The 23549-nt window shown below is 41.7% G+C and overlaps 2 protein-coding genes and 2 non-coding genes across 5 annotated transcripts; 3 read left to right on the top strand and 1 right to left on the bottom strand.

The window, feature by feature from the left end:
* Positions 1 to 7115: 7115 nt before the first annotated feature.
* trnai-aau lies at positions 7116 to 7189 on the top strand. Its single transcript has one exon. It is a non-coding gene; the product is annotated as a tRNA-Ile (tRNA).
* A 311-nt stretch (positions 7190 to 7500) lies between these two features.
* trnaq-cug lies at positions 7501 to 7572 on the top strand. The gene has a single exon. It is a non-coding gene; the product is annotated as a tRNA-Gln (tRNA).
* A 244-nt stretch (positions 7573 to 7816) lies between these two features.
* On the bottom strand, positions 7817 to 13375 carry exosc9 (exosome component 9). The gene is made up of 12 exons (XM_037096460.1): positions 13187 to 13375; positions 12766 to 12860; positions 12160 to 12279; positions 11855 to 11957; positions 11568 to 11705; positions 11137 to 11219; positions 9552 to 9684; positions 9252 to 9340; positions 9003 to 9149; positions 8702 to 8880; positions 8426 to 8504; positions 7817 to 8290 (listed from the first exon to the last, which is right to left on the bottom strand). Exons 1-12 carry the CDS (start codon positions 13250 to 13252, stop codon positions 8227 to 8229), a joined length of 1296 nt encoding a protein of 431 aa, XP_036952355.1. The 5' UTR covers positions 13253 to 13375; the 3' UTR covers positions 7817 to 8226.
* A 684-nt stretch (positions 13376 to 14059) lies between these two features.
* clgn (calmegin) lies at positions 14060 to 23534 on the top strand. Of its 2 annotated transcripts, none has more exons than XM_037096438.1 (15): positions 14060 to 14278; positions 17073 to 17345; positions 17452 to 17525; positions 17725 to 17783; positions 18133 to 18274; positions 18422 to 18503; positions 18721 to 18913; positions 19052 to 19241; positions 19364 to 19477; positions 19576 to 19732; positions 20176 to 20391; positions 20555 to 20671; positions 20775 to 20925; positions 21009 to 21169; positions 21836 to 23534. In XM_037096438.1, the coding sequence occupies exons 2-15, from the start codon at positions 17073 to 17075 to the stop codon at positions 21908 to 21910; spliced, it is 2004 nt and encodes a 667-aa protein (XP_036952333.1). In that variant the 5' UTR covers positions 14060 to 14278; the 3' UTR covers positions 21911 to 23534. The 2 variants fall into 2 exon arrangements, with proteins under 2 accessions (XP_036952333.1, XP_036952342.1); XM_037096447.1 differs by having other exon boundaries at positions 16991 to 17345.
* Positions 23535 to 23549: the final 15 nt, after the last annotated feature.

Below are 23549 nucleotides of genomic sequence, written 5' to 3'. Positions count from 1 at the left end.
CCAGTCTGTCTGTAAACCACTTTGGTCCAAACATAAATATCTCTACAATTATCAGATAGATTTTGGTTTGGAAATTCATGGTTCCCAGATGATATACCCTAATAATCATGGCAATCACCGTTTGGCAGCATCAGCTGTTTTTTCTTGCATGAGAGAAATATCTCAACAGCAGTTGGAAAGTCTGACTGAAGTTACTCACAGACCTTCCATCTAGATCCATCAACCTTTTCTCTGATTTATTACATATACATCCAGAACTAATTCCCTTTCTATCTAATTTACATTCTCCTCAGCCTCGGCTGTGCATAGTGCTAATTAGCCAATGTTAGCATGTCCACCAGAGCAGTCTGTTGGCAACATTTCAAAGACCAGCAATCATTTCTTCACTGTGAAAGCATGCAATACATGGCACTATGCAAATGTCAGGTCTGTAACAGTTTCATATGCCGCAAGTTAGCCACAAGCAAAACTCACCAGTTTTGCAAACGCACTACACCTATTTGCTACTGTGACAATGCACATCACTGCTGTGGGATTAATCAAGTAGCCTTGGAACAAGAAACACATTTCCTTTTTTTCAAAGTCATCTTTATTGCAAAAAAAATGAGGTTTACAATTAAGCAGTGGCTTACAGAAATATATATATATATATATATATATATATATATATATATATATATATATATATATATATATATATATATATATATATATATATATATATAATGTATAATGTAATAATAATAATGTAATTATATATGTAATATGTATATAATGTAATAATGAATGAACATATAAAATACAAACAAGGAAGAAAAACACTTCCCAGACTGTTAACTTCCTTCTTTTCTGACAGATTTCCCCTTGGTCCCTATCAGGCCAATGACATCTGTTTATCTGACTGACAGAGGAGCCTCGTAGGTTCGGATCTGAAACATCACATCACATCACATGATCGGCTGCTGCAATCAGTGTGTCTGTGAATGAATCAAGATTCTATCATTATATTGCCTTTTTCTTGCTCAAAATGTGTTCAGAAACACATTTTTTGGACTGTTTGGCCATAATACAAGATCATTCATGACTGAAACTTGAACTGAAACTAAGGACTGGCCCAACTTGTATGCATCACTCAGATTTATGTCTCACTTTAAGCTGTTTTGACTAGACTTTTTAGACTTTTATTCATCCCACATCGGGGAAATTCACGAGATTAGGAAGATGGAGACGGTTGAGGTGGTTGTTGCTTCATCTAGTTGATAAAGATGGAGAAGATAAGGGTAAACAGACTGCAGTTTCCAAGAAATATACTAGAACAGTGATAATTGTTAATTGTTTTAGCTCTGGTCTCCAACGTGTTGGAATTTAAGGAAAAGTGAACAGGGTTAAAGTGCTGATTTTCAGCTTGAAAGGATAGACATTTACGGCAAATACTCATGAGAAGATTGATACTGCTCCCCCTAAGCTACCGCATCAGCATTAAAACTGTCATTAAGGGCAAACAGCCAGCACTGTGGGTTTTCTGCAAAATAAACTGATGAGGTCTGTGAAGAACTGGTGGGCAGATTATGTTGCCTTTGGACAGAACCCAGCTCTGCAGTGATAACACTGTCTGTGCGCCTTTCTGACTTTCTGCCAACTATCTTTATCTTCAGACATACAGAGTATTCTCCACAATGGAAGTGTGAAAATAACATTTCAGTTTCATTAAGATCACCACTGGATAAACTTCAAGTTGTAGCCAACCTGTGTACGAAACCAAATGAATCTGTGTGCTTCTGAAAAAGCCTGGTGCTGGTGGCATATGCTTCAGTTTAAGTATCTAATGAATCATGAGAGAGGTCTGTCTTACATGCTGACACGCCGCTGTGGAGTACAGACTCCAATACATATGTTTTGTAGATGTGCACTGATATTTTTAGAGTTAATTTACATCTTTTCATATTGAACACTTATGTTAGCTTGAAGGTGGTTGAATGCTAACATTAGCTGTTATCTACCAGTAGCTAATGGGTACTCACATATGTTCTACCTTCAGATTTTCACTATCTGTTGTCCCCTCAGGTGCTGATCAATGAGGAAACTGTTAAACAATAACACTTTATCTGATTCCCTACAGTTACATAACTTGAAAACCTAGAACGCAGCAGCATAACATTATACCAGTATTTGAGCTTCCCACTGTGAACATACAGCAGAGAAAAATAGCAGCTGTGTGACTATGGTCTGTTTGGGAGGAAAGAGAGATATTTTGGTCAGAGTTTCCCATTTTCTTCATTCCCCTGCCGCAAAAAACATCTGTGCACCTCCCTGCTTAGCTGAGCTATAGTTTCATAGTTTAGTACTTTGAGAGATTTAAGGTGATTGAAAACAGACCTCATGCTAGATCTGTGTAATCCTGTTTAGTTCTCATTCCGATGAAACACACCATTGTCTTTGTCATACAACAGTAGATTGTTTCTGTGGTGTACTGGCTGACTTATGGTTCCTGTGATGGGGACAGTTCCAGATTCAAGGGTCATGGGTAGGGTGTTAAAGATTTCATGAGTCTCAGTCTGAGGAATGAAGCTGCTCTGTAGTCTGGTGGTACGGTAGCAGATACCTCTGCATCTGTCGTCCTATGGCAGCAGGGTGAACGGACCGTGGATGGGTGGGTGTCGTCTTTTAGTATCTTTAGGGCTCTGAGCAGACATCTCACCTCACTGATATCACTGATGCTCAAACCATGCAAGATTATGATGTTTCCTCACAGAATGCTTTCTATATTCTATTCATATATTATATTCAGACGTAGGGACCTCTACCTCTACAGTAAGTTCATTCTATATGAGAATAAACCACAGCTTGGCATTGTTGAATGAATCAGTTATATCAATATACTCATGTATAGAAAAGCAACAGACCTGTCATGTTCAAATCAGTCAGAACCTTGACTAAATCATTACCTCCACTGACACAAAGACCAGCACTCTGACGGGTGGCCATTAACACCACAAACTATTAATACAGTTGCTAAAGTGCAAATGTTCTCACAGGACCAAGTTTCGTTTTATCACTTGTGATGCAACAGTTTGAGTCTGAGACTAAACAACCAGCTGTGTTGTGTAGCCGCACCATGCAGCGCCTACGTGATTTTGTTAAGGACTGAAAAGTGTAATGAAACCATGCGAGCGACTGAACCTGACAGTCACTGTGTTGTTTGTTGTTGGTTGGTTCATCCCTCGTGGGTTCACTGCTTTTCTCATGGTAAAATCAAATATATGAGAAGTGATCTCTTGTTAAAGGAACAACACGCAGCGCTGCGGAGGAAAAAGACCACACACTTACTTCCTTGTCACTGTAATTATAACAGGTGGATCCATCATCAAACAGCGCTAATTAGGTGGACGGAGCTCATGTTTCAAAGCAAAGGATACTGTTGCTTTTATTTATAGCAGTTCCCTTGAGAATTGGCATATCACAGCAGATAGTTCCCCTGAAAAGCAAATGTCACATCATTCAAATATTATTTCCAGGAACAGTCCTGGTTAGAGTTTAAGATGAGCAAATCAAACAGTAACCGTTTTTAACTACGTGATGTCCTGTATGGTTTTCCACCATTTATCTCTAATGCACCTCAGCTTCATTTGTGTTTTGTCATGATCGCTGAGAAGTGCACGTTACGTACCCATTCTGTGTACTCGCACTGTGATTATGTTAATTTTTTTTCCATTACCATGCTACTCCCTCGGCGTGGCACAACTCAACTTGATGTAGCTAATGTCTGTTCATGCTGAGTCACAGCCACTATATCACTGTGCTATTTTTATTTCTCTATTAGCAAAGGTCAGACAACATCCCCTTTGTGGACCAGACAGCTATGAGAAAACAACTCTCACCTCTAGCTTTCTGCTTTTTACTCTGCTCTGCCCTCTAGTCCTCTGATCTGGCAACATTTCCTTCATTTCTTTAGTAACCTGTCTCAGTGACACCCCTGTTTTCTTGTTTTAACTTTCCACAAAATCTTTGGTTTCCATTCATTTCATTACGATTAGTGCATCACAGCTGCCTTCACCTCTGCATTTATTGTTGTCACTGAATGGAAACCAGAGGCAGCACACAAGGAGGGAAAATATGTAAGACTACAAAACACAGATGACTGTAATCCATTATAGCATTGGTCCAATTATGATTATCATTACTGCTTTCCCTCGACAGCCTTTTAAATGTCTAGTGTTGGTGATTTAGTGGCATCTAACCGAACACCCCCTCAGCTAACCTTCACTTACAGTACCTGCTGTAACCACACAAAAATAAAATTAAAAAATGTGTTTGATTTGTCTGTTCAGGGCCACACAGCGGACTCTGTGGAGGGGGACCCACCAAAGATGTTACATTAAAAGCTGGACACATTGTTGGAGGTGGAGCCCCATTCATTCCTATGAAAGCAGCTCAGTAGCGCATGAAACCAGAATGGCTCGAATTCCCAGCTATAGAATAACCTGGATCTTCTGCGCTCCGCCAATCTCACTGCCGCATCTTCCACAGTCTCCATATATGATGTTTGTCAGTTTAAAAGTTAATTTAGCTACATATACATGGCTGTCACCTTGGCACACAAAAGATAGGAAAAAAGGTCCGTTCATATTGACAGCTGCAGTCATGCTTAAGGAGGCTCATTCTAAGGTCACAAAATACAACTATTCTCAGTTTCAGATGGTTATCCACTGATCAAAACATGGCTAAGAATTTTATTTAAAACTTCTGCCAGTGGTCTCTTCAAATGTGTCCCCTTAACTGGGCTTTTAAAAGTACAAACCACAACCATAATCCCTTACAGCAATGAAGCACACTGTAATGACTCTTAAATGATGCACCGCAGTGGCCATCATGGCTCCAGTAACAACACAAATTATCCATTGAGTGGTCAAATAACGACTCTGATCTCCCACGGCATCGCTGTAGGTAATTTAATATACTAAGTAAGCAACTGTGGCTTTGTGTGTGGGACTGTTGATGGCAGTGACAGTCCCTGCCTGTCCAGTACTTTTCCACTGACTTGGCTGCCTGCGTGTGTGTGCGTTTAAGTGTGTTCCTGTGTGAAGAAAGTAGCTGTGCCTGCGGTACCTTATCAGCCAACCAGGAGGGGAAGACAAAAAAAAACACATGAACTACTGAACTCTTGGGGATGAGAGAGGTTTAGGCAGGATTAAACAGAAGTTTATGAGAAAGAATAAGACAGCATTACAAAGCAGTTAGACATGTGTTTATGTTAACACTGGCTCATCCAAGGGTGCTTGAAGTGGGTTTAACAAAAATGTGAAGTGAACGGCATAGGTGCGGCTTAGTAAGAGTATGTGGCTCTGTCATAACAAGTTCTGCTCTGAGGGCAAATCTGAACGTGAACACCTGATTCCTCGCAATAACAAATGCACAAACAATGATGATGAAGGTACACCTGACTTCTGGGAATCAAGCAGGTGCCACATTTTTCTTGTGTAATCAGGTTTCAAAGGAGCTTCACTTCTGTGTTTTACATGTGAGATCTAGATAGGATTAGATAGGATTTGCTTTATAGGCTGAACTGCTTGTTTTGTTGGAATTGTGTATTGCTCCACCAGTAAGCAAACAGGAGACCTTTCTTAGACTGGCCCATGCTTTAGAAAACTGCGATGCCACTCCTCTGCACACAGCCACACACAGACTGTCACGAACATATTTGTGCACATGCTAACACACCATGACTTGCCCTGGTAGAGCTGAGATGTTTGTTGACGATGCACTGACCTGATAAGAGTCCGCCTATACAAGAAAACCTGCAGGCTTGTGTGTGCTCATGTGTGTGCTTGTGTGTGTGCACGTGTGTGTGCTCTAACATATGCCCGTCTCATCCCACAGTGAATAACTACAAATTAATAGATGTTGAAATATAAACAAAACCTGTGTTGTATTAACACAGAAATGTGTCCTTAGTAGGCAAAATATTGAGATTTCCACATTTGACTTTGTCCACCCAAGACCCATTTTGGTTCCAAGTGTGGACATTTCCCATGAAAACTTGAGAATGTTCAACCTTAGCCACCTTCAGACCAGCAGTAGACCTTTCATTAAACAGCATTTGAGAGGCAATACAGCAGTTGTGTGACCACAAGGAAGATCCACAGCTGGTTCTGATCACAGCACAACCTGAGCAGTAACAGTTGACACGCTTGAACAGCCTTTTGCATGCAGTATACTTTCACACATTTAAGAGAATAACAATAAACACTGCATGAATACATAATGCACTCTGCTTGCTAGTTATCTGGTGTTGCAGCTGTTATTTATTGCGTAGCATCTACAAAGAACTGAAAACTAATTTGACTAAAACACATGTATGACACCAGTCACCAGTGATTAAGACCAGATTAAAAATATAAAAGAAATTAAAAACATTATCATAAAAAATACAGCTGTATAGAATCAAAGCCTGTGTATCAGTGTATGTGAATGTAATGCATCAGAAGGTATGACAACTTGAATACCAGTGTGTGTTTTTGAAATTCTTACTGCGGTGCGTCATTTATTCTTTTCAGTCCTTTTCAGTCAGTCATTGTCTGGTTGGGTGTGTATGTCCTATCTATGAAGTGGATTCATGTAGAAAATATTTGAAAGATTTTTGTCAGGGATTTACTGGTGTGCTGTGCAGTAACCCCCAGTCAGAGGGATTAGAAGTCTTCTGTGAACAGTGTTGCACTTTTACACAGTCCCGGACGGAATACAGTGTGTAGTTATTTGATTTGGCATGAGTTCAATATAATCATGGTATTAGACAGGTTATAAAGCAGAAGCCACTTTATGGCTTTAATTATTTCAGTTGATGTTGAGCCTTAGATGTACATAAGTACCATATTCCAAAACAAATTTAAAGTAAATGCAATCAAAACCCAAAAAGAAAACAGCCTTAGACATGTGAACTTGAGACAGTAGTGAGAGACTGCAGGAGCACTATTTGAGGTCAGAGAAGTGTTATCTCATTGTGCTTTGCTATTGTATCCTGTCATGGCAGTGGCTTTTATTTTTGACAGTAAATAGTCTTTAACAGTAAATAGTGTCACTGTCGGTATTTCTCCAGTAACCGAGCTATACGTTTCCATGGCCGGTTAGCTCAGTTGGTTAGAGCGTGGTGCTAATAACGCCAAGGTCGCGGGTTCGATCCCCGTACGGGCCAATTGCACTTTTATGTACATCTCTACCGTCATTGTATCGGACACTTTCGTTGTCAATACAAACCCACGTTCGATGCAATTCAGCACATTCATACAATATACTACATGATAACTGACGTTAGTAATTTAATCAATATAGCAAAAACAACTACTGTTTGAAAAAAAATGTGTGCTATCTCTGTCATTGAGGTATACCAGTTTTAGTAGGTAATTATCATAAATAAAAAATAGCCCATATCATTATTATGTGTCCCGACTCAATCCGATTACTCCACATTTCATAAACTGAACAATCTTCCTCAGGATCAACGGTGGTTCCATGGTGTAATGGTTAGCACTCTGGACTCTGAATCCAGCGATCCGAGTTCAAATCTCGGTGGAACCTATCTTTTACTCGCTCTACGTGTGTGAATACGTTTCAGAGATCATTAATCCTCTACATGTTTTACTGAGTGACAGAAGCTACATTGGATTATTGTATATTTCATAAGTTTTAACAGGACTATTTGAAATTCAAGAAACCTTTCTGGCATCATGGCCACAACTTATAGAGAAATAGTAGTCCCTCCGTACGTATTTTCAATACATTCTGTGATTCTTTGGATTCAAATATAAAACTTACAAACACAAACATTTACATATTTTCTTTTTATTTAAGATTCACTCTCACCACCACAGATCACATTTTTACTTACAAATTTATACCACCGTGCAAACTGAAATGTTCAAATGTCCGCTAAATATCCAACGGTGGTTGAGAATATTTTATTTTGTCACACCCATCACTTTTACATTCTTTCACTGTTAGAAAAGCTATGTTACAATTCGTTCTCTGTACATCTGTAGGTGCAGTCTGCTTTTAAATGAATACAAATGATTCCAAACAGTTTAACAGGAGTAAACTTCATGTTCACAGAGTGTAAATCCAAAACTTGTAAGCGTCTCTGTCCTGTCACCTCTCTTCAGTCCAAACTCTCAGTCATGTAGGCGCACAGCTGCAGATGTCTGTGACAGCAGGGACCTCTAGTGGATCCTGCATTCATTTCTTCTGCTTTTTCTTTGATGCTGCTGCCCCCTTCTGATGGGAACTGGGTCCTGTATGCCTGACAGGACAAAAAAAAAGATGAAAGCGTAAATCACCATCTTTAACTCTGATCTTTACCTTTGTGTAAAGGGCAAAAATTTCCTTTTTGTTGAACAGAATTTCCTGTACATACAAGTACTGCTGGTGCACCTACTTGGGAGCTTTGTCTGGTGTCTCTGGATGAAGTATGACCACTTCCTCTTCTTCACTGTCTGATATCTCGACCACATCCTCTGTGAATCCAAACCATTTCCCAATTTATGCTTTTGAATTTACAGTAAAAAAATACTGAAGGACTAAGGATAACCTGAGATTACATAACATCTGAATCTGTTTCTCGTCTTTTGCATCGATTCGAGTAGACAATGACTGGATTTTCATCTTTGGGTGAACATTTCTTTTAATATTGAAAAAAAGAAATAATATTAACCTTGTTTGCTCTCCTCTTTTTCATGCTGCCCCACTTCCATCTTTGTTTCTTTTACTTCCTCGTCTTCACCACTGTTGTCACTCTCTTCCTCTTCGTCCTCCTCTTCCAGTCCCCAGGTGTTCTGAGGCCCCTGCCCAACCTGACCCACACCTGGGACGGGCACCACAGGGGAAGGCACCCTGGTAGGTATGGTTAAGGAGCCACAATGGATTAAATAAGGCAACGTGACAGACAGACAAGAGGCAAGGACACATTCTTGTGGATGATGCTGTGGTTGTTATTCAGGCTCCACAAAGGATACGTCTGAGACGGGGCCTCGGCTTTCTGAACGATGTCGTTGGCTCTGTCCGTCACCTCCGTCATCTCCACGGGAGTCTCGTCCATTTTCAGGGCTGTGATTCGCTCTTGAGGCATGGACTCCGCAAAACCACACCTACCACCCGCCTTCCTGGAAAACGTGAAAACACGGAGTTCATAGAACATAGAGACAAAACCAGGAGCTCAAGTAGTGATAAATATAAAAGTGTGGTGATGTGATGTTAGTGCTCACCTTGCTTTCTTGTCGTTCTCCAGGGCTTTGCTGATGAGTTCTGTGATTTCAGACACTTTGACGCTGGCTATTTTACTGCATCTCATAACCTTCAACAACACACACAAAAAGTGAACAACAGATAAACTCTGATGGTGTTTATTATTTTGTTAGTTGTGGTTCTGTTCAACCTGTGGGTGTTATGGAGAGCAGCGATATAATTGATTGTGAAGCTCCACAGCGCTTCGGGTGATCATTTCCTTTGAGATACTCGATCTCAGTGGCTTCAGACCCTTGCAACATCATCTACACTCCATTCACCTGCTCTTTCAGCAACATGATGCCCCCGCTGGACTGGATGGAGCAGATCTCTCTGTGTTTGTTCATGGCGATCATCAGCAGGCCATCCATCACCCGCTCCTCCCGCTCACAGGGGTCCACCAGCAGGTAGGTTCTGCAGAGCGAACGGAGAGAGTACAGAAGAGACGAAGAGTCGGTGGGCGGAAGGATAATGTTCATCCAAAGACTGGCACGCTTTCATTTGTCTGTTACATACTTTACTTAAAATTGTTCTTTATTTTATACTCAGTTTATGAGGTACACTAATATGTATAGTGTTTAATTTGTTGGGAATTTATTTTTACAGGTTGCACGTTATTACTGTAAAGAAAACTGCCTCTTGCACCTTATGTTCCACTTACCTTTATTCTTCAATACCTCAGCTTTAATTTTATTTACCGCAGTATTTCATTTTATTTCATAACTACTAGCATTTTATTTTATGTAGTACATTATTGTTTTTTGTATATTGTATGCAGTACTTGATTGTTTCTATATTTGCCATTTTACAGGTACTGATTCAACAGTATGATCAGTCTCTGAAGATGCAGTTTGTGGTGTAACAGAATTGTTTAGCATTATAGTGACATGGGTGTCCATTATTTTGTCCACCCTATTTATATTAATGAAAGAAGGCTGGAAAACAGAACAGCACTGTTCAGTGAATCAAAGTTCAACAGCACCACTGACTAAATCCTCCTCCATGATCGTACAGCCCTGTCAAAAACATACAGAATCCATTATTGCAGTGGGAGAAAAATCTACAGGCCGGATGACGTAAGGATGAGGGCACAGTGATAACTGATCTATGAGAGCTTATATCTCTCATGCTCTTTGTAAAGCGGTGCAGACTGTCTACAGAACAGACGCTCAACAAACCAAAACAGAGCCGACTATTTGTGTTAAACTTGTCGGGTGGCCTTCGATCAATCTATGATACCGTCTGCTATGCATTTTCTTTCCGTCCCTCAGTTGACCAGAGGTGAGAAGCTCCGCAGTAACTTTTCCATTCCTTGTTGTTAACCACGTATGGGAGGGATGCTTCCTGAGCTGTGGATATGATCTGAACGTTGGCGCAAGCAGACGTGCGGTTCTTTTTTATTCCTCCGTGATCATGTCAGCGCAAGTCATCGGTGGCTCTGTCTTCTTCATCTCACCTGAATGGTCAAGCGAGGTGAAATTCCAGAACAATCCCATTCAAATCAGTCTCCATTTGATACTGATTCATAAAATCGCAAGCACAATCTTGTGTCTTTTCCTGTGTCAGAATCTGAATTTAAGACCAACCAGGTGTCAAATGAGGGTAGGATTTTTTGTTGACTAAAAACTTGAATTTACTTCCTAATATGAAAATATTATATTATATTATATTATATTATATTATATTACTTTAGTTCTCAGAGAATTTTTTTTTTTATATAAGTAATACTGGTTACTGAATCATCCCTAACGGAATCAAATCAGGAAATCAGTGGCAACACCCAGCTCTACCACCAAATAAATATCTGAATGTTTTAGTATTTATCATAAAATGTATTCTGTCCTTCACGTTAATGCGGTTCCTCACCCTTGTTGGAAGAAGGAGAAGCTGACACTGATGGGCATGTGGTATATGCTCAGAGGAATGGGGTCCCTCTCCTCTGGACTGTACTAAAGGAGCACAAAAAAACACTAAATTACAAACCAACATAACATATAAAGGAAATGTGAAACTGTTCAGACTTGAATAAAAAATAGAAACACTGAATTACAACATGGGGTTGGAAAATATGAACCAAAAGTTCACATCACTCTAGTTTTGGTCTGTATTTCTCTCACTTTATGTATTGTTTGAAATATATCCATTATACAGTTATAAGTTGAGCAGGAAAGTTCCTTCATTATATACTCCAAGTGTCATCACAGAAACTCGCACAACAGAGCAGCCTGGTGCTCAGAGCATTTCCCAATAGATTCAATGAAGCAGAAAACACCACCTGCTGTCTGCTGCTGACTCACCACGGTGACTTCGTCTCCCTGGATGCCGACATCAGGCCGCCTGAAGTGGCACAGAGCGGTGATGGCAGCAATGCTGGCAGCATCCATCAGGTTCCCATCATGATTCAACATGTGTACGTCCACTCTGATCTGCCACACCTGAGCGCAGACACACACACACACACACACACACACACACACACACACACACACACACACATTCTGTCACCACGCTTTTTTCTTGTGTGTGTGTGTGTGTGTGTGTGTGTGTGTGTGTGTGTGTGTGTGTGTGTGTGTATGTTCTCTACCTTTTCTCCAGACACCACACACAGGGACTCGGTATCAATGCACTTGGAATTCCTCAAGCATCTCTCCAGCTGTCTGTTTAGCTTCACTGACAACTCAGACTGCCTGGAGAACAAGGAAACCCCACGGATGATTTACACTCACTGCACAGGCAGTTTGACTAAATGTAAGACATCTCAGACGCAGTCCTGCTCCAACACGTCCCCCAACAGCAATTCATGATGTGATGAGAAATGAACCAGAGGGAATACGCTGCACGTTATCTGTCGGATGTATTGGTACAGATGAACATAGAGTTCTCTCTCACCTGCCCTGTTCAAACGTTGGCGAGGCCATGGGTGACAGCTCGATGTTGAAGAACATGATTCCCTCGTTGGGTCGACTCTCTTTAGGAGCCACCAGCTCACACGACACCTGGGCCATGACCCTGTAGAGTGCAACACATTCATGTTTCATTATCACAAAAAAGCTTTTTACAAGATGTCTCATCTCTGTGCAGTTCACAGGTTTGACTCAGACTCTGCCCAACATCAGCGCCTTGTCTGCCCGGCTCTCCTGCTGTTGGCCTCCTCAGCCCCACTGACCCACCGAAAGGTCCGTCTTCACTAACTGCTGTGTGAAGACCATAACATTTCACTTTCCCAACATATTCAAAGATTGAAATATTGTCAGGCTAAATTCTAAGATAGATATGTGTGGAATGATGCACAAGACATCTTGAACTCATCAGACAGAATGGTGCACACATAAAACGACATCTTAGATCTGCATATTCAGATTAATCACCATATATGATCCCTCAGAGGGAAAAACATAAAGCTAAACGATGTCAATAAAGCATGACGATTCATATTAATGGGGTTATTAAGTATAAAAAAGCAACGATTTGACAGATATACGGGAATATATTTACCTGGTTTTCCCCAGCTCCACAAAGCAGCATCCGTAGTCAGTCCCAAACGTGATCTTCATCTTTCTGTAGTCATACGTCTGTCGGCCGTCCAGCCGCTGCAGGGGGACGACAGGTCAAACTCACAAGCACACCACAAAATATTTGTTTTTTTACATATAACTCATATCTTCGGGCATGGACAGCAAGGCACAAAACCATGGACCAAGTTTTTTAATCGTCCATTTACAATGACTGGAGCCCGCCAAGTGTTTTTGGAACAGTCCTTCTCCCGGTTACTGGATGAGAAATATCCTTTATTATGCAATATTTAGAATAAGTTAGCAGCAGCTGTCCATATACTAACACTTAAGTTTCCCTTTTAGTCGATACCTGTGGTTCGTTTAGCACAGAGGTTGGACACCATGCTCAGAAACCAGCTCACCTTTTTCTCTTCGATGGCTTTGAGCAAAAAGTCCCGCTCACAGTTCGCCAGCGGTGTGTCCTTCATTGTTCGGGCTTTGGAGTGGTTGCAGTTTGAAAGGTTTTAATACTTGTAATTCAGAATTGCGGCGCCACTACTCCAACAGGCATGTGGTCACCGTCAATATTTTCTGAACTCTACACCGGAAGTGTTAAAGATGAGTCTTTTTTTTTGTTTGTTTTTTTTTGTTATTGACTTATTTCAAGTTAATATAAACGAGTCATAATATTAATGTTATTAATCATTAATAGGTATATGTACCTATTATGAACAAAATCTTCATTTGCACTGTGCCAGTGGGCCATTTTTGTCACAGTTTATTTTAAAAAAGCTTTTATTTTGTAAGGGTGCGCTTCAGATGCATTAAGGTACTCCTCCTAAGATCGTACTTTTGGCATTTCCTATTAGTAAATAGTCACACCGAGTACCAGTATTTTGAGAGGATTCTGAATTACGAGTGCGCATGTTGTTTTTTTATGTTGTTGCTCTTGTTGGGACACTTACAAGATGCAGATCCTGTGGCTAAAATAATTTTGAGTGGATGTATTTTCGAAGTCATTTGGGAAACTGCCATTTTGTCTTGTGCGTCGTGCATATGTTTTTAAAACAGACACCATTTCACCACAACAAAATTATGCTCGATAACAAGTATAGAACTTACAGTTTTACTGGTGGGATACATGTTCAGGACATTTCAGTAGCAAAGGTTATTAATTTAAAACCTCGGGAATGTCTCAGAAAATCAACTTGGTTTTATTTCTTACGACTGTCACTGGCACGTGAATGCACCGATCATGCTCCCATCCACACGAAGTGCGCATGCCCGTTTCCAGTGACACGCTCTCGCTCATCACCCTAGCACCGTTATCCGGGCCAAGCTGTCATATACGTCCCGTCCTCTCCAGCCGACAACCGTGTTATTCCCAACCATACTCGGCGGGCCTCGGTACTATTCTCAGAGGGTGAAACGCACAAGACACTCCCTCTGTTTTTTTAACGTGGAGAAGCAGCTTTTATCGAGGATTTTTCTCCGCAAGCACAAGAAGGCTCAAGGTTTGTTTGTGCACTCATTCATTCTCTGCATCCCTCCCTGTGCGACATCACTGCTAATTTAGCATGCTAACCATTGCTATCCACTCATTTCTCAAGTCCGCAAGACATTTCAGGCAACCCTTAACTTAAAAAGAAAAAAAAAACTAAACTTTTGTGTGTTTTAACGACAGGGCATGTTTAGTAAATTGAGGGCATGTATAGATGAGTTTGTCTTGTGTTATGCTAACGTTTGCCGATGTGATGGCGCGCCGTCCAGATAGCTATCTAGCTAGCTAGCGGAGCAGGTGCTGCAGCCAGAGCCTTTCACTATAAAAGAGTTTGGACATTGCAGAGTTCGGTGGCAGCCATGTTAGCTCCACAACCCTTTCCTATGACCTTTTTATTTGTACTTCCGAGATCTGCTCAGTTAGAAGCGTGTGTTAGGATTAAAATAAGAGCTTCTTGGCAATGGTGACCGTCAACCAGAGGCTTGTCAGGGGTGTTACACCAGTAACAGTAGACTTCAGCTATAACTGTGTTACAAAGGAGGACTGCAGATTAATGTGAAATAGAATTATGTGATGGAGCTCACATCCAGACTGAATAGCGAGTCAATTTTGTTAGACAAGTTGGAGATTGGCCTGTCTAATCACACACTGTGGCTCATTTGTCTGCACTTGGCCGGTAATGGTGAGCTTGTGTTAATGGATGTGAGGTTAAAGCGACTTGTCACAGCCAGTGGCAACTGTTTACAGATACTGTACCCTGACCTCGGCCACAACCTAATTAACTCTCCAAAGGAGAGACGATATGTTACTGTTGAATCCACTGCAGGAAAGATGCTGTCAAGATGTCACTGCAATTCATTGTTTGCTAGATCTGAATGGCCACAGTTGAAATAAATATGGCAGAGAGCGAAACTGGATTTTGCTCAGGTTTATCTAAAATTGATGTACTAACCTTTTCCACTCCATCTCATACATAGAGCTCTATGGTTGACCTAGTTCACTAGTTCTCTGGTGTATGTTAAAGATGTGTCATGTCGGGCAGTAATGCTGTAGGGTATCATGCATTCAGCCAGTAAAAGGCTGTTCTCAAGCAGTTCATTTTACCCTCAAGATTACATGATGTGCACACTGCCAAAGCAATGGCCACTGCTGTTTTAGTAAAAGTCAAGGTAGATAGAAGACCTCTGTCATGTAAACACAGCTGAACATCCATCAAGTACTATGCCACCTGGTTTGGTATTTTATGGACAGAAATAAAAGGCACTACTATCAATTTGACAGTCTAATATCTTGATTGGATTCTGTGCAGCAAAAAGCAACAGCTCAAAGAAATTGAATTAAACAACTTAATCAGTCTTAGTTTTATTGGACATATACATGTTTTTATATTCTCAGATCAGAATAGATGTTTTGAGTCCTCTCTTTCTGCATAGGATAGGCCAGGGTTTCTTTCAAAGCTGCATTGTATTCAGCCTAAAGATGCAACTAAATGAGCAGCATCTTGAGATGAGATGGCTCTGAAGAGCGCCTCCCGTTCATCATCCCTCCCTCATGCTTATCAGAATCCTTTTGATCCTGCTGTGCTCTGATGTTAGCAAATAGAACAACAGCAGTATGGGAATCAAAGTTAATTAGGTATTAATGAAAGCGTGCCGCTGTGCTGTCTGCAGTGATGCTTTTCAATTCCTGCTGTTCGCAACGAGAGCGAGCAGGTGTGGCCTGATCAATAAGAGGTCAATGAAGCTATTGTTTGGTGTAACACATATCTGAATTGCATCATTAGTCAGCAGAGTATCACCAGAGATACAAACGTATTACGGGACACACACAAAGATTCTAATCTGGCACATTTGCTGTACCACCAAGTATCACCATTTTTTTTTGATAAACGAATAATCGTTTCAGTAATCATATCTACCAAGAAGGATATGTTTTCAACCATGTCCATCTATTTAATTTAAAGGTAATAATGTCTTGGAAACTTAGACGGAGGATGGGTGGAACTTGGATCTAGATGAGTAAATCAGTGTGGAAATAATTAAAGAATAATAAAGAAAGGGTCTTTGGGTTTTTGGAGTTTGTGATGAGCATTTCCTTCTTTTTTTCTCTTTTTTTACATTTTATAGACTAATCGATTAATCGTGAAATTCAATCAACAGAATAATCGATAATGAAAATGATTAGTTGCCATTATTGAGTTAGTTGCAACCCTAGTTTGCCGCTACAAATTTGGACCAGTAAGGAAGTTTTATATATATCATATTGTAAATCATGACATGATGTTCATGTTGTAAAACATAAAAGTTATCTGTATGTGACAGATTTAAAAGCACAGCTGACCTGAGGATTTATCTGGTGGGGATGTATTACAGCGGAGAAGGGACAGGTGAACATTTTTCTGAAAATAGTGCGAAAAACGCAATATAAGGATGCAATGTGAGGACACGGAACATTAATCAAGTATCAGTGTGTACTAATGTGACCTCAATCTCTTTTGTTTTTTCTGTAACTCAACCTCTCATCCCTCTTTCCTTTTACGTACTTGTGATTGCTATTTTTATCATTGATGCCCCCCCGCAATGACACACACACACACACACACACACACACACACACACCATTGCTCTCCATAAATAACTATCCATCCATCTCTCTCACACCTGCTGTCTCTTACCCTCCCCCATCCTCCCGTGCCACGCCTTCCTCACTGTGCTGCTCACACCAGGCTTATCTCTGCCACCCTTATCTCACACTCTCTCCCCCCCCCTGCTATCACCACACCCCCGTCCTCACTGTACCCTCTACAGATGAAGCTGGACAGGGGTTGGATGTGGCGCGTGCTGCTCCTGTCCTCCCTGGCTGTAGCGGCTGTGGCAGCCCAGGACAACCAGTTGGAGGTGGATCTTTCCAACATGGATGAGGATTTGGGCTTGGACGAGGAGGAATTAAAGGTGCTGATGGCAGAAGAGGAGGAGGAGGAAGAGGAGGAGGAGGAGGCAACGGTGATGGATGAAGACCACTCTGATGAGACAGACACAGCAAGTGGGAAGTCTGGAACAGATGCAGATGTCTCCTTCCAGGTCAGGAATAGGTCATAGGTTAAGTAAACGTTACATGAGAAACCGAGGCAGCAAAGCTAGTAAACTGTACTGTATCACTGTCTAATTTCTGCTTTTTGTCCCCCAGGTAACTTACAAGACTCCTGTCCCCACTGGAGACGTCCACTTTGCAGAGACGTTTGACGATGGGTCACTGGACAGGTATAGCCTGAAAAATTTACCACCAAGTGCTGCTGAAAAAAAGTGCAGCGTAAATGTTTGATGCATGTTTGGATACATGAGCCTGCAAGGGTACTGAATGACCGGGATAAACTGACACCATCAGTGGCTGTAGTGTGTGTTTGTGGATGTTCACCTTTCTGTGAGGATACTCAGTGTTTTGTGATGTTGATGTTCACAGATGGCAGCTATCAAAGACAGTGAAGGGGGATGCAGATGATGAAATCGCCAAATATGATGGTTTGTTGCATTATTTCTCTTTTTGCTAATCCTGACATACATATCATCGCAACAACTTGGCTGTTTAATTTTTTTCATTTATGACGCAAATAAGAAATGTATTACAAACATAGGTCGCATATTAATAGTGTTGGCCACCATTCATATTTATGATGTCATAACGCCTCAGCTCGAGACACTGAAACAGTGTTTGTGATGTTATGTTGACTACTCTAAAGCTGTGTTAAGCTCTGAGTCCCTGCACACACACAGGCACACTAACCCAAACTATTATCAAAAGTCATATCAGTGACCCTAAAAGAAAACCCAGGTTATTAAATGTGAGCGCCTCTCCTGTCTCTTGCCTTAGGTAAGTGGTCTGTGGAGCAGCTGAAGGAGAACAAAGTTCCAGGAGACCAGGGTCTGGTGCTCAAGTCCCGGGCCAAACACCATGCGATCGCAGCAATGATGGACAAACCCTTCATCTTCCAGGATGAACCTCTGGTCTTACAGTGAGTTCAAACTTGCACATTTACAATCTTGTTCCCGAGATAGTTAGTGGGTGTATAAGTTAAATCTGTTATTTGCGTAAAGTTAAAACCTTGTAAAATGAATGTGACAAAGACTTGTTTAATTGTTTTGGTGTGATCTGTTTGCAGGTATGAGGTGAATTTCCAGGAAGGCATCGACTGTGGTGGAGCATACGTCAAACTGCTTACAGACACTGAAGACGTCAATCTGGTTGGTTTGCATGTTGTCACTCCACATTACTCCACTTATAATATGTCTGTTTTCACAAGTATGTTACAGTACAATCAGTATCTTTGTTAGTATTGTGGACACAGAATCCAAAACCTCTTGAGTATTCCTCCGCTGTCTTGATTATGTGTGGTAGAACTGGGTAAACGTTGTCTGCCTTTAAACTAAACAGACTTACTCCAATGACTCTGCACCATAGGAGCAATTCCAGGATCGTACACCTTACACCATCATGTTTGGACCAGACAAGTGTGGTGAGGACTACAAGCTACACTTCATCTTCCGCCACCAGAATCCTCTCAACAAAGACCTGGAGGAGAAGCACGCCAAGAGGCCCGATGTTGATCTCAAGAAGTTCTACACTGACAAGAAGACTCACCTCTACACTTTGGGTACAGTCTTGGAAAAGAACAGATGTGTTTTTATGTGTATCTAAAATGTGTCCCACACACCGCACAGAAGCATAACTTCAGTTTTACATAACAGCATATGTCTGTTTTTTTCAAATGTACATTTGGCCTTGTTTTCAGTCCTAAACCCAGACAACAGCTACGAAATGTTGATAGACCAATCCAGCGTGAGCCGTGGCAATCTGCTTTACGATGTGGTTCCTCCAGTCAACCCACCCAAAGAGATAGATGATCCAAATGATTCCAAGCCGGACGACTGGGATGAGAGGGCCAAGATACCCGACCCCGAGGCTGTCAAGCCCGATGACTGGTGATTATAACATCCATACTAGATTTTGTCACCGATGGGACATATTTAAATGTGAGGGCCTCGGAGACCTCATCATCAATAACAAATGTGTGTGTGTGTGTGTGTGTGTGTGTGTGTGTCAGGGATGAAGATGCTCCAGCAAAAATTGAGGACCCTGACGCTCTGAAGCCAGAGGGCTGGCTGGACGACGAAGCAGAGTTTGTCCCTGACCCGAATGCTGAGAAACCAGAAGACTGGTAAATAAAACCATTCATCACTCAAACAAGCTGCATGTGACAATTACAGTATCTGCAGTGAGGAAATGATCAGCCTGACTGCTCTCCTCTGTGTGCAGGGATGAGGAGATGGATGGAGAGTGGGAAGCCCCACAGATTCCTAACCCAGCCTGTGAGACGGCTCCTGGCTGTGGGGAGTGGAAGCGTCCCAAGATCAACAACCCTCAGTACAAGGGCAAGTGGAAAGCCCCTCTGGTGGACAATCCCAACTATCAGGTAACTGTAACCAGGCTAAAAACATGCTACAAAATATTTACTTCACAACTCCCACATACTATCGCTACTCCATAATTATTGTATTAGTTTAGCAAGCACAACTTTCTGTAATGTTTTATGTTTCGTGGTTCAAGTGTTTAAGTTATTTGCTTAGTATTTTTTTAACTATGTAATTTTAATTATATTATTATAAGTAATTAGATTGTAATCTAATAATTATAATAACCAAATGTAATATAATCTTTATTATTTTTCTAATACATAATATAAACTGTCACACATTATTATTACTATAATATATTTTAATAATTTTTAGGTTTAGTATTTCATACTCTAGAAAAGTTTGATCACTTGATACATCGGTCAGAAAACTCCAACAGCGTTTGCTGTTGTTAGTCTGGAAACCGTCTTGTGACGTCTTCTTTCCAATTGTTTCTCCCAAGGGAGTCTGGAAGCCGCGTAAGATCAGCAACCCGGAGTATTTTGAGGACCTGCAGCCGTTCAGGATGGCACCTTTCAAGGCTGTGGGCTTGGAGTTGTGGTCCATGACCTCAGATATCTACTTTGACAACTTCATTATCACCTCCCACAAGGAGGTGGCTGACCGCTGGGCCTCTGACAGCTGGGGGCTCAAGAAACTGGTGGCCAGCGCTAACGAGGTCAGTGTGATGCTTTGTAAGGTCAATGGGAACATAGAGCAGCAACATAACAGGCACTTCCATTGTCACTACATGCATTTAATTGACCACAGGGCTGTCTGAGTCTGTGAGGGAAAGACTCACGAAAGCTCACTATTTGCTCTCTGGTCCCTTGCCTCACCAGCCAGGGATTTTCGCTCAGCTCATGTTGGCAGCAGAGGAACGACCGTGGCTCTGGGTGATCTACATACTGACAGTCGGCCTGCCTGTAGGACTGACTGTGCTCTTCTGCTGGCCGAAGGTACTTTGCACCTATTGAGTGTGTTTATTGTATGATTTCTGCAGAAGCAAAGCAGAAAACCTCCTAAACCTGACTGTGATCCCGTTTCCTGTTTGTGTCCTAGAAATCAGAGGACGACTACGTGTACAAGAAGGTGGATGTCCCCCGAGCTGATGTAGAAGAGGAGGAAGAGGAGGATGAAGAAGAAGAGGAGGAGGCAGCAGCAGATAAGGAAGACAAAGCAGCTGAGGAAACAGAGGGAGCAGCAGCTGCGGGTTAGAGGGTCAAACACAGGACATCACACACTGTTCTGATAATGCTGTATTGTACCTCACCTTTACTCTCCTTCTCTCAAAAGCCACAGAAGAAGCTGAGGAGGAAGAGGAGGAAGATGAGGAAGAAGAAGAGGAGGAGGAGGAGGAAGATGGAGGTGATGAGAGAGGTGACAATCTAGAAGGGGAAGAGGAGGAAGAGGAAGAAGAGGAAAGCAAGGCTCCTGAGAGAACAATAGAGGATGAGGTTGGTGTCTGTGACACACACAGCAGCATGAGCCCCTGTGCACACATCCACTGCACTGTTGCCAGATAGGAGATGTTAAACTATCATACCAGAGGCTTGAAATGATGGTATTTTGGGGAAAATGACTGCACACAATTCATATCCACGAGAACAAGCATCATGCATCATCACACATATTTTCATTAAATACAGAACAAGTCTTGAGAAAGTTCAAACTCCAAGTCGCTCTGAATGAGTGTTGAGCGGTGGAAGAGAGCATGACAGCTGTGATTCACATTGAGCATTATGGACCACAATAAGCATGATTGGCTGGAAAGAGGTTGTGTGAGACCTGTGAAACCATATTTTGGTGTCATGATCATGTCAGGAAGTGACTTGAAACAACACTGTGATATTTATGTATTTATATATTATGTGGACCATGACAGCAGTTAGAGCAGCTGTGATACGTCACACTGTCTGTGAGAGTCAGTCTGTAAGTTGTAAAACTGTGAAGTGGCAGCCATACTTGTTTTTACACACATGATAGCAAGTGTTTTTTTCCTCATGCTTACCTCTGGCTGCTTGTTTTCACCTGCAGTCACTTGACGATCATGTATTCCACTCCACATGATTTAAATGGAGTCTTTTTCTTGTTTGTAATTTCATGTCAATTCTGTCCTGCAGCTGAAGGAGGGAGGAGACGCCACTGAAGAGAGCCACAAACAAGCTGTGAGAAAGAGGAGGGTACGGAAAGACTGAGGAGGTGAACCCCCACGCCTGTTGTCTCCTTTCTCCCCCGATGGCGGAGGAGGTGGAAGGGCTGTCTCTGCTGCTGCTCCCCCCAACTCCGAGCAGAGCGGCATGTATTTCCTCCAGACCACCTGGTAGCCTGCAGTCACCCCGGCTGCCCCATCCGCGTCTCCTCCATGCCTCGGCTTCACCCATCACAGGTCCATAGTCTCCCAAACCACATCCTGTATCCCCTCCCCCTTTTCCTCGTCTCATCTCTCGCTCCTGTCTGCTCATTGAAATCAGTTGAATCCCCTGGAGATTTTGTGCATTTAGCTGTTTTTTTCCTCTGCCACCCTGAGCTTTCACTCTTCATCCTTGTTCTCTTCTCTAAGCCATCGCTGTCGAAATGTCTGTCAGCCTAAAAAAAGCAGCCACTTCCACCTCTGATCCTGTTCACCCCGTTTCTGCTGTCAGTCTCAATATATGCCATCATACTACTACAGTTTTAAAAGAAGTTGGGGTGCTGTGGTTCTTCTCACTCCGCGTGTTGCAGGTGTTAAACTCATGGTAACTATATAAATGACTACATTAAATATCTTCTCTTTGTACAGTATAGAACATAGGTTGAGAAGGATTGCAGTTTTTATATACACAGCGTCCCAAGTTTTTTTGAATTGAGTTTGTGGGTCCAGCAGTGTGTCTCCTCTGAGAGTGAAGGCAGCAGAGAGCATGTGCACTGCTGTCGACTCCAGATGTTCATTACAGCATATCACAGGGGCTGCATCTCCAGACTTGTTTTAGAGAACTTGTTCGAGGACACAGTTTGAAGTCCCTTCCTTGTTTGAAACAGGTCGGTTTTCATGAACAGGCCAGCAGGAGAGGACACCAGGCTGCGAGGACAGGCTGTTGGAGGTGTTCCTGTAGTGTCAGGACATTTCAGCTGATTAAGCCGCCTCAGCTTAGGTTTAAAAGTTTACCTCTTTAAAAAGATGGGATGGATGTTCAGTTTAGATTTTAGGTAGTTTGTAAGGAGCATCAGTTACTTCTGTGTGTTTTTTTACTAAGTTATAGTAGTTTAAGAATTAAGGATTAGCACTGAGAACCCCATTTATCAGTTTGTTTGGAATTTGTTTTATGCCAGTACGAATGAAAACTTAATGCAGTGTTTTGAGTGACTTGAGGCAGTTTTCTTCAATATATGTCAGTGATGTGCTTCTTCTGAGCCTAGGTAAAGTTAACTCTGATGAGCCTAGGTAAAGTTAACTCTGATGAGCCTAGGTAAAGTTAACTCTGACAGTGCTTTCAGCAAAAAATAGGTGATTTTAAATGCCTTGGCCACCAGTCGTCAGCGAGACAGTTTAAATATGTGGGTTTCTGCAGCTGGAATTAAATCTGTGAAGTGTCTCATGCAGTCAGTTCACAGCACTGCTTTCCCAGAATATATCTAGACTAGCTGGAGTTCACATCCAAGATTGTCGCCTGGGGAAGATGTTTAAGCTAATTTATTTGTTTTATATTATTGTTTCAAGCTTTTGTAGTTCATGCTCTTGCCAGATGCTGGCAGGTACCCCTGTTTACATTTGTTTGCTAATTGTAAATTGCTCTTGAAAGTCAAATTATTTAATAAAAAACACAAGTCTGATCAAATGCAGCACATTATTTCCTT

The sequence above is a fragment of the Acanthopagrus latus genome, chromosome 1 (assembly GCF_904848185.1).
Source record: "Acanthopagrus latus isolate v.2019 chromosome 1, fAcaLat1.1, whole genome shotgun sequence".
NCBI classification, from domain to species: domain Eukaryota; kingdom Metazoa; phylum Chordata; class Actinopteri; order Spariformes; family Sparidae; genus Acanthopagrus; species Acanthopagrus latus.
Note: the sequence above shows the minus strand (reverse complement) of the source record. Positions and strands in the feature narration are given on the sequence as shown.

Bases quoted from the DNA above. Each gene is read 5' to 3' on its own strand.
- exosc9 (XM_037096460.1), bottom strand. From the start codon at position 13,252: ATGAAGGACACACCGCTGGCGAACTGTGAGCGGGACTTTTTGCTCAAA. The intron at 11,706-11,854 runs GTAGAGAACATA...GTCTGCGCTCAG, and splicing joins GTGTGGTGTCTGGAGAAAAG to GTGTGGCAGATCAGAGTGGA. The intron at 11,220-11,567 runs GTGAGTCAGCAG...GTGCTCCTTTAG, and splicing joins AGGGAGACGAAGTCACCGTG to TACAGTCCAGAGGAGAGGGA.
- clgn (XM_037096438.1), top strand. From the start codon at position 17,073: ATGAAGCTGGACAGGGGTTGGATGTGGCGCGTGCTGCTCCTGTCCTCC. The intron at 19,242-19,363 runs GTGATTATAACA...TGTGTGTGTCAG, and splicing joins GCTGTCAAGCCCGATGACTG to GGATGAAGATGCTCCAGCAA. The intron at 20,672-20,774 runs GTACTTTGCACC...TTTGTGTCCTAG, and splicing joins TGCTCTTCTGCTGGCCGAAG to AAATCAGAGGACGACTACGT.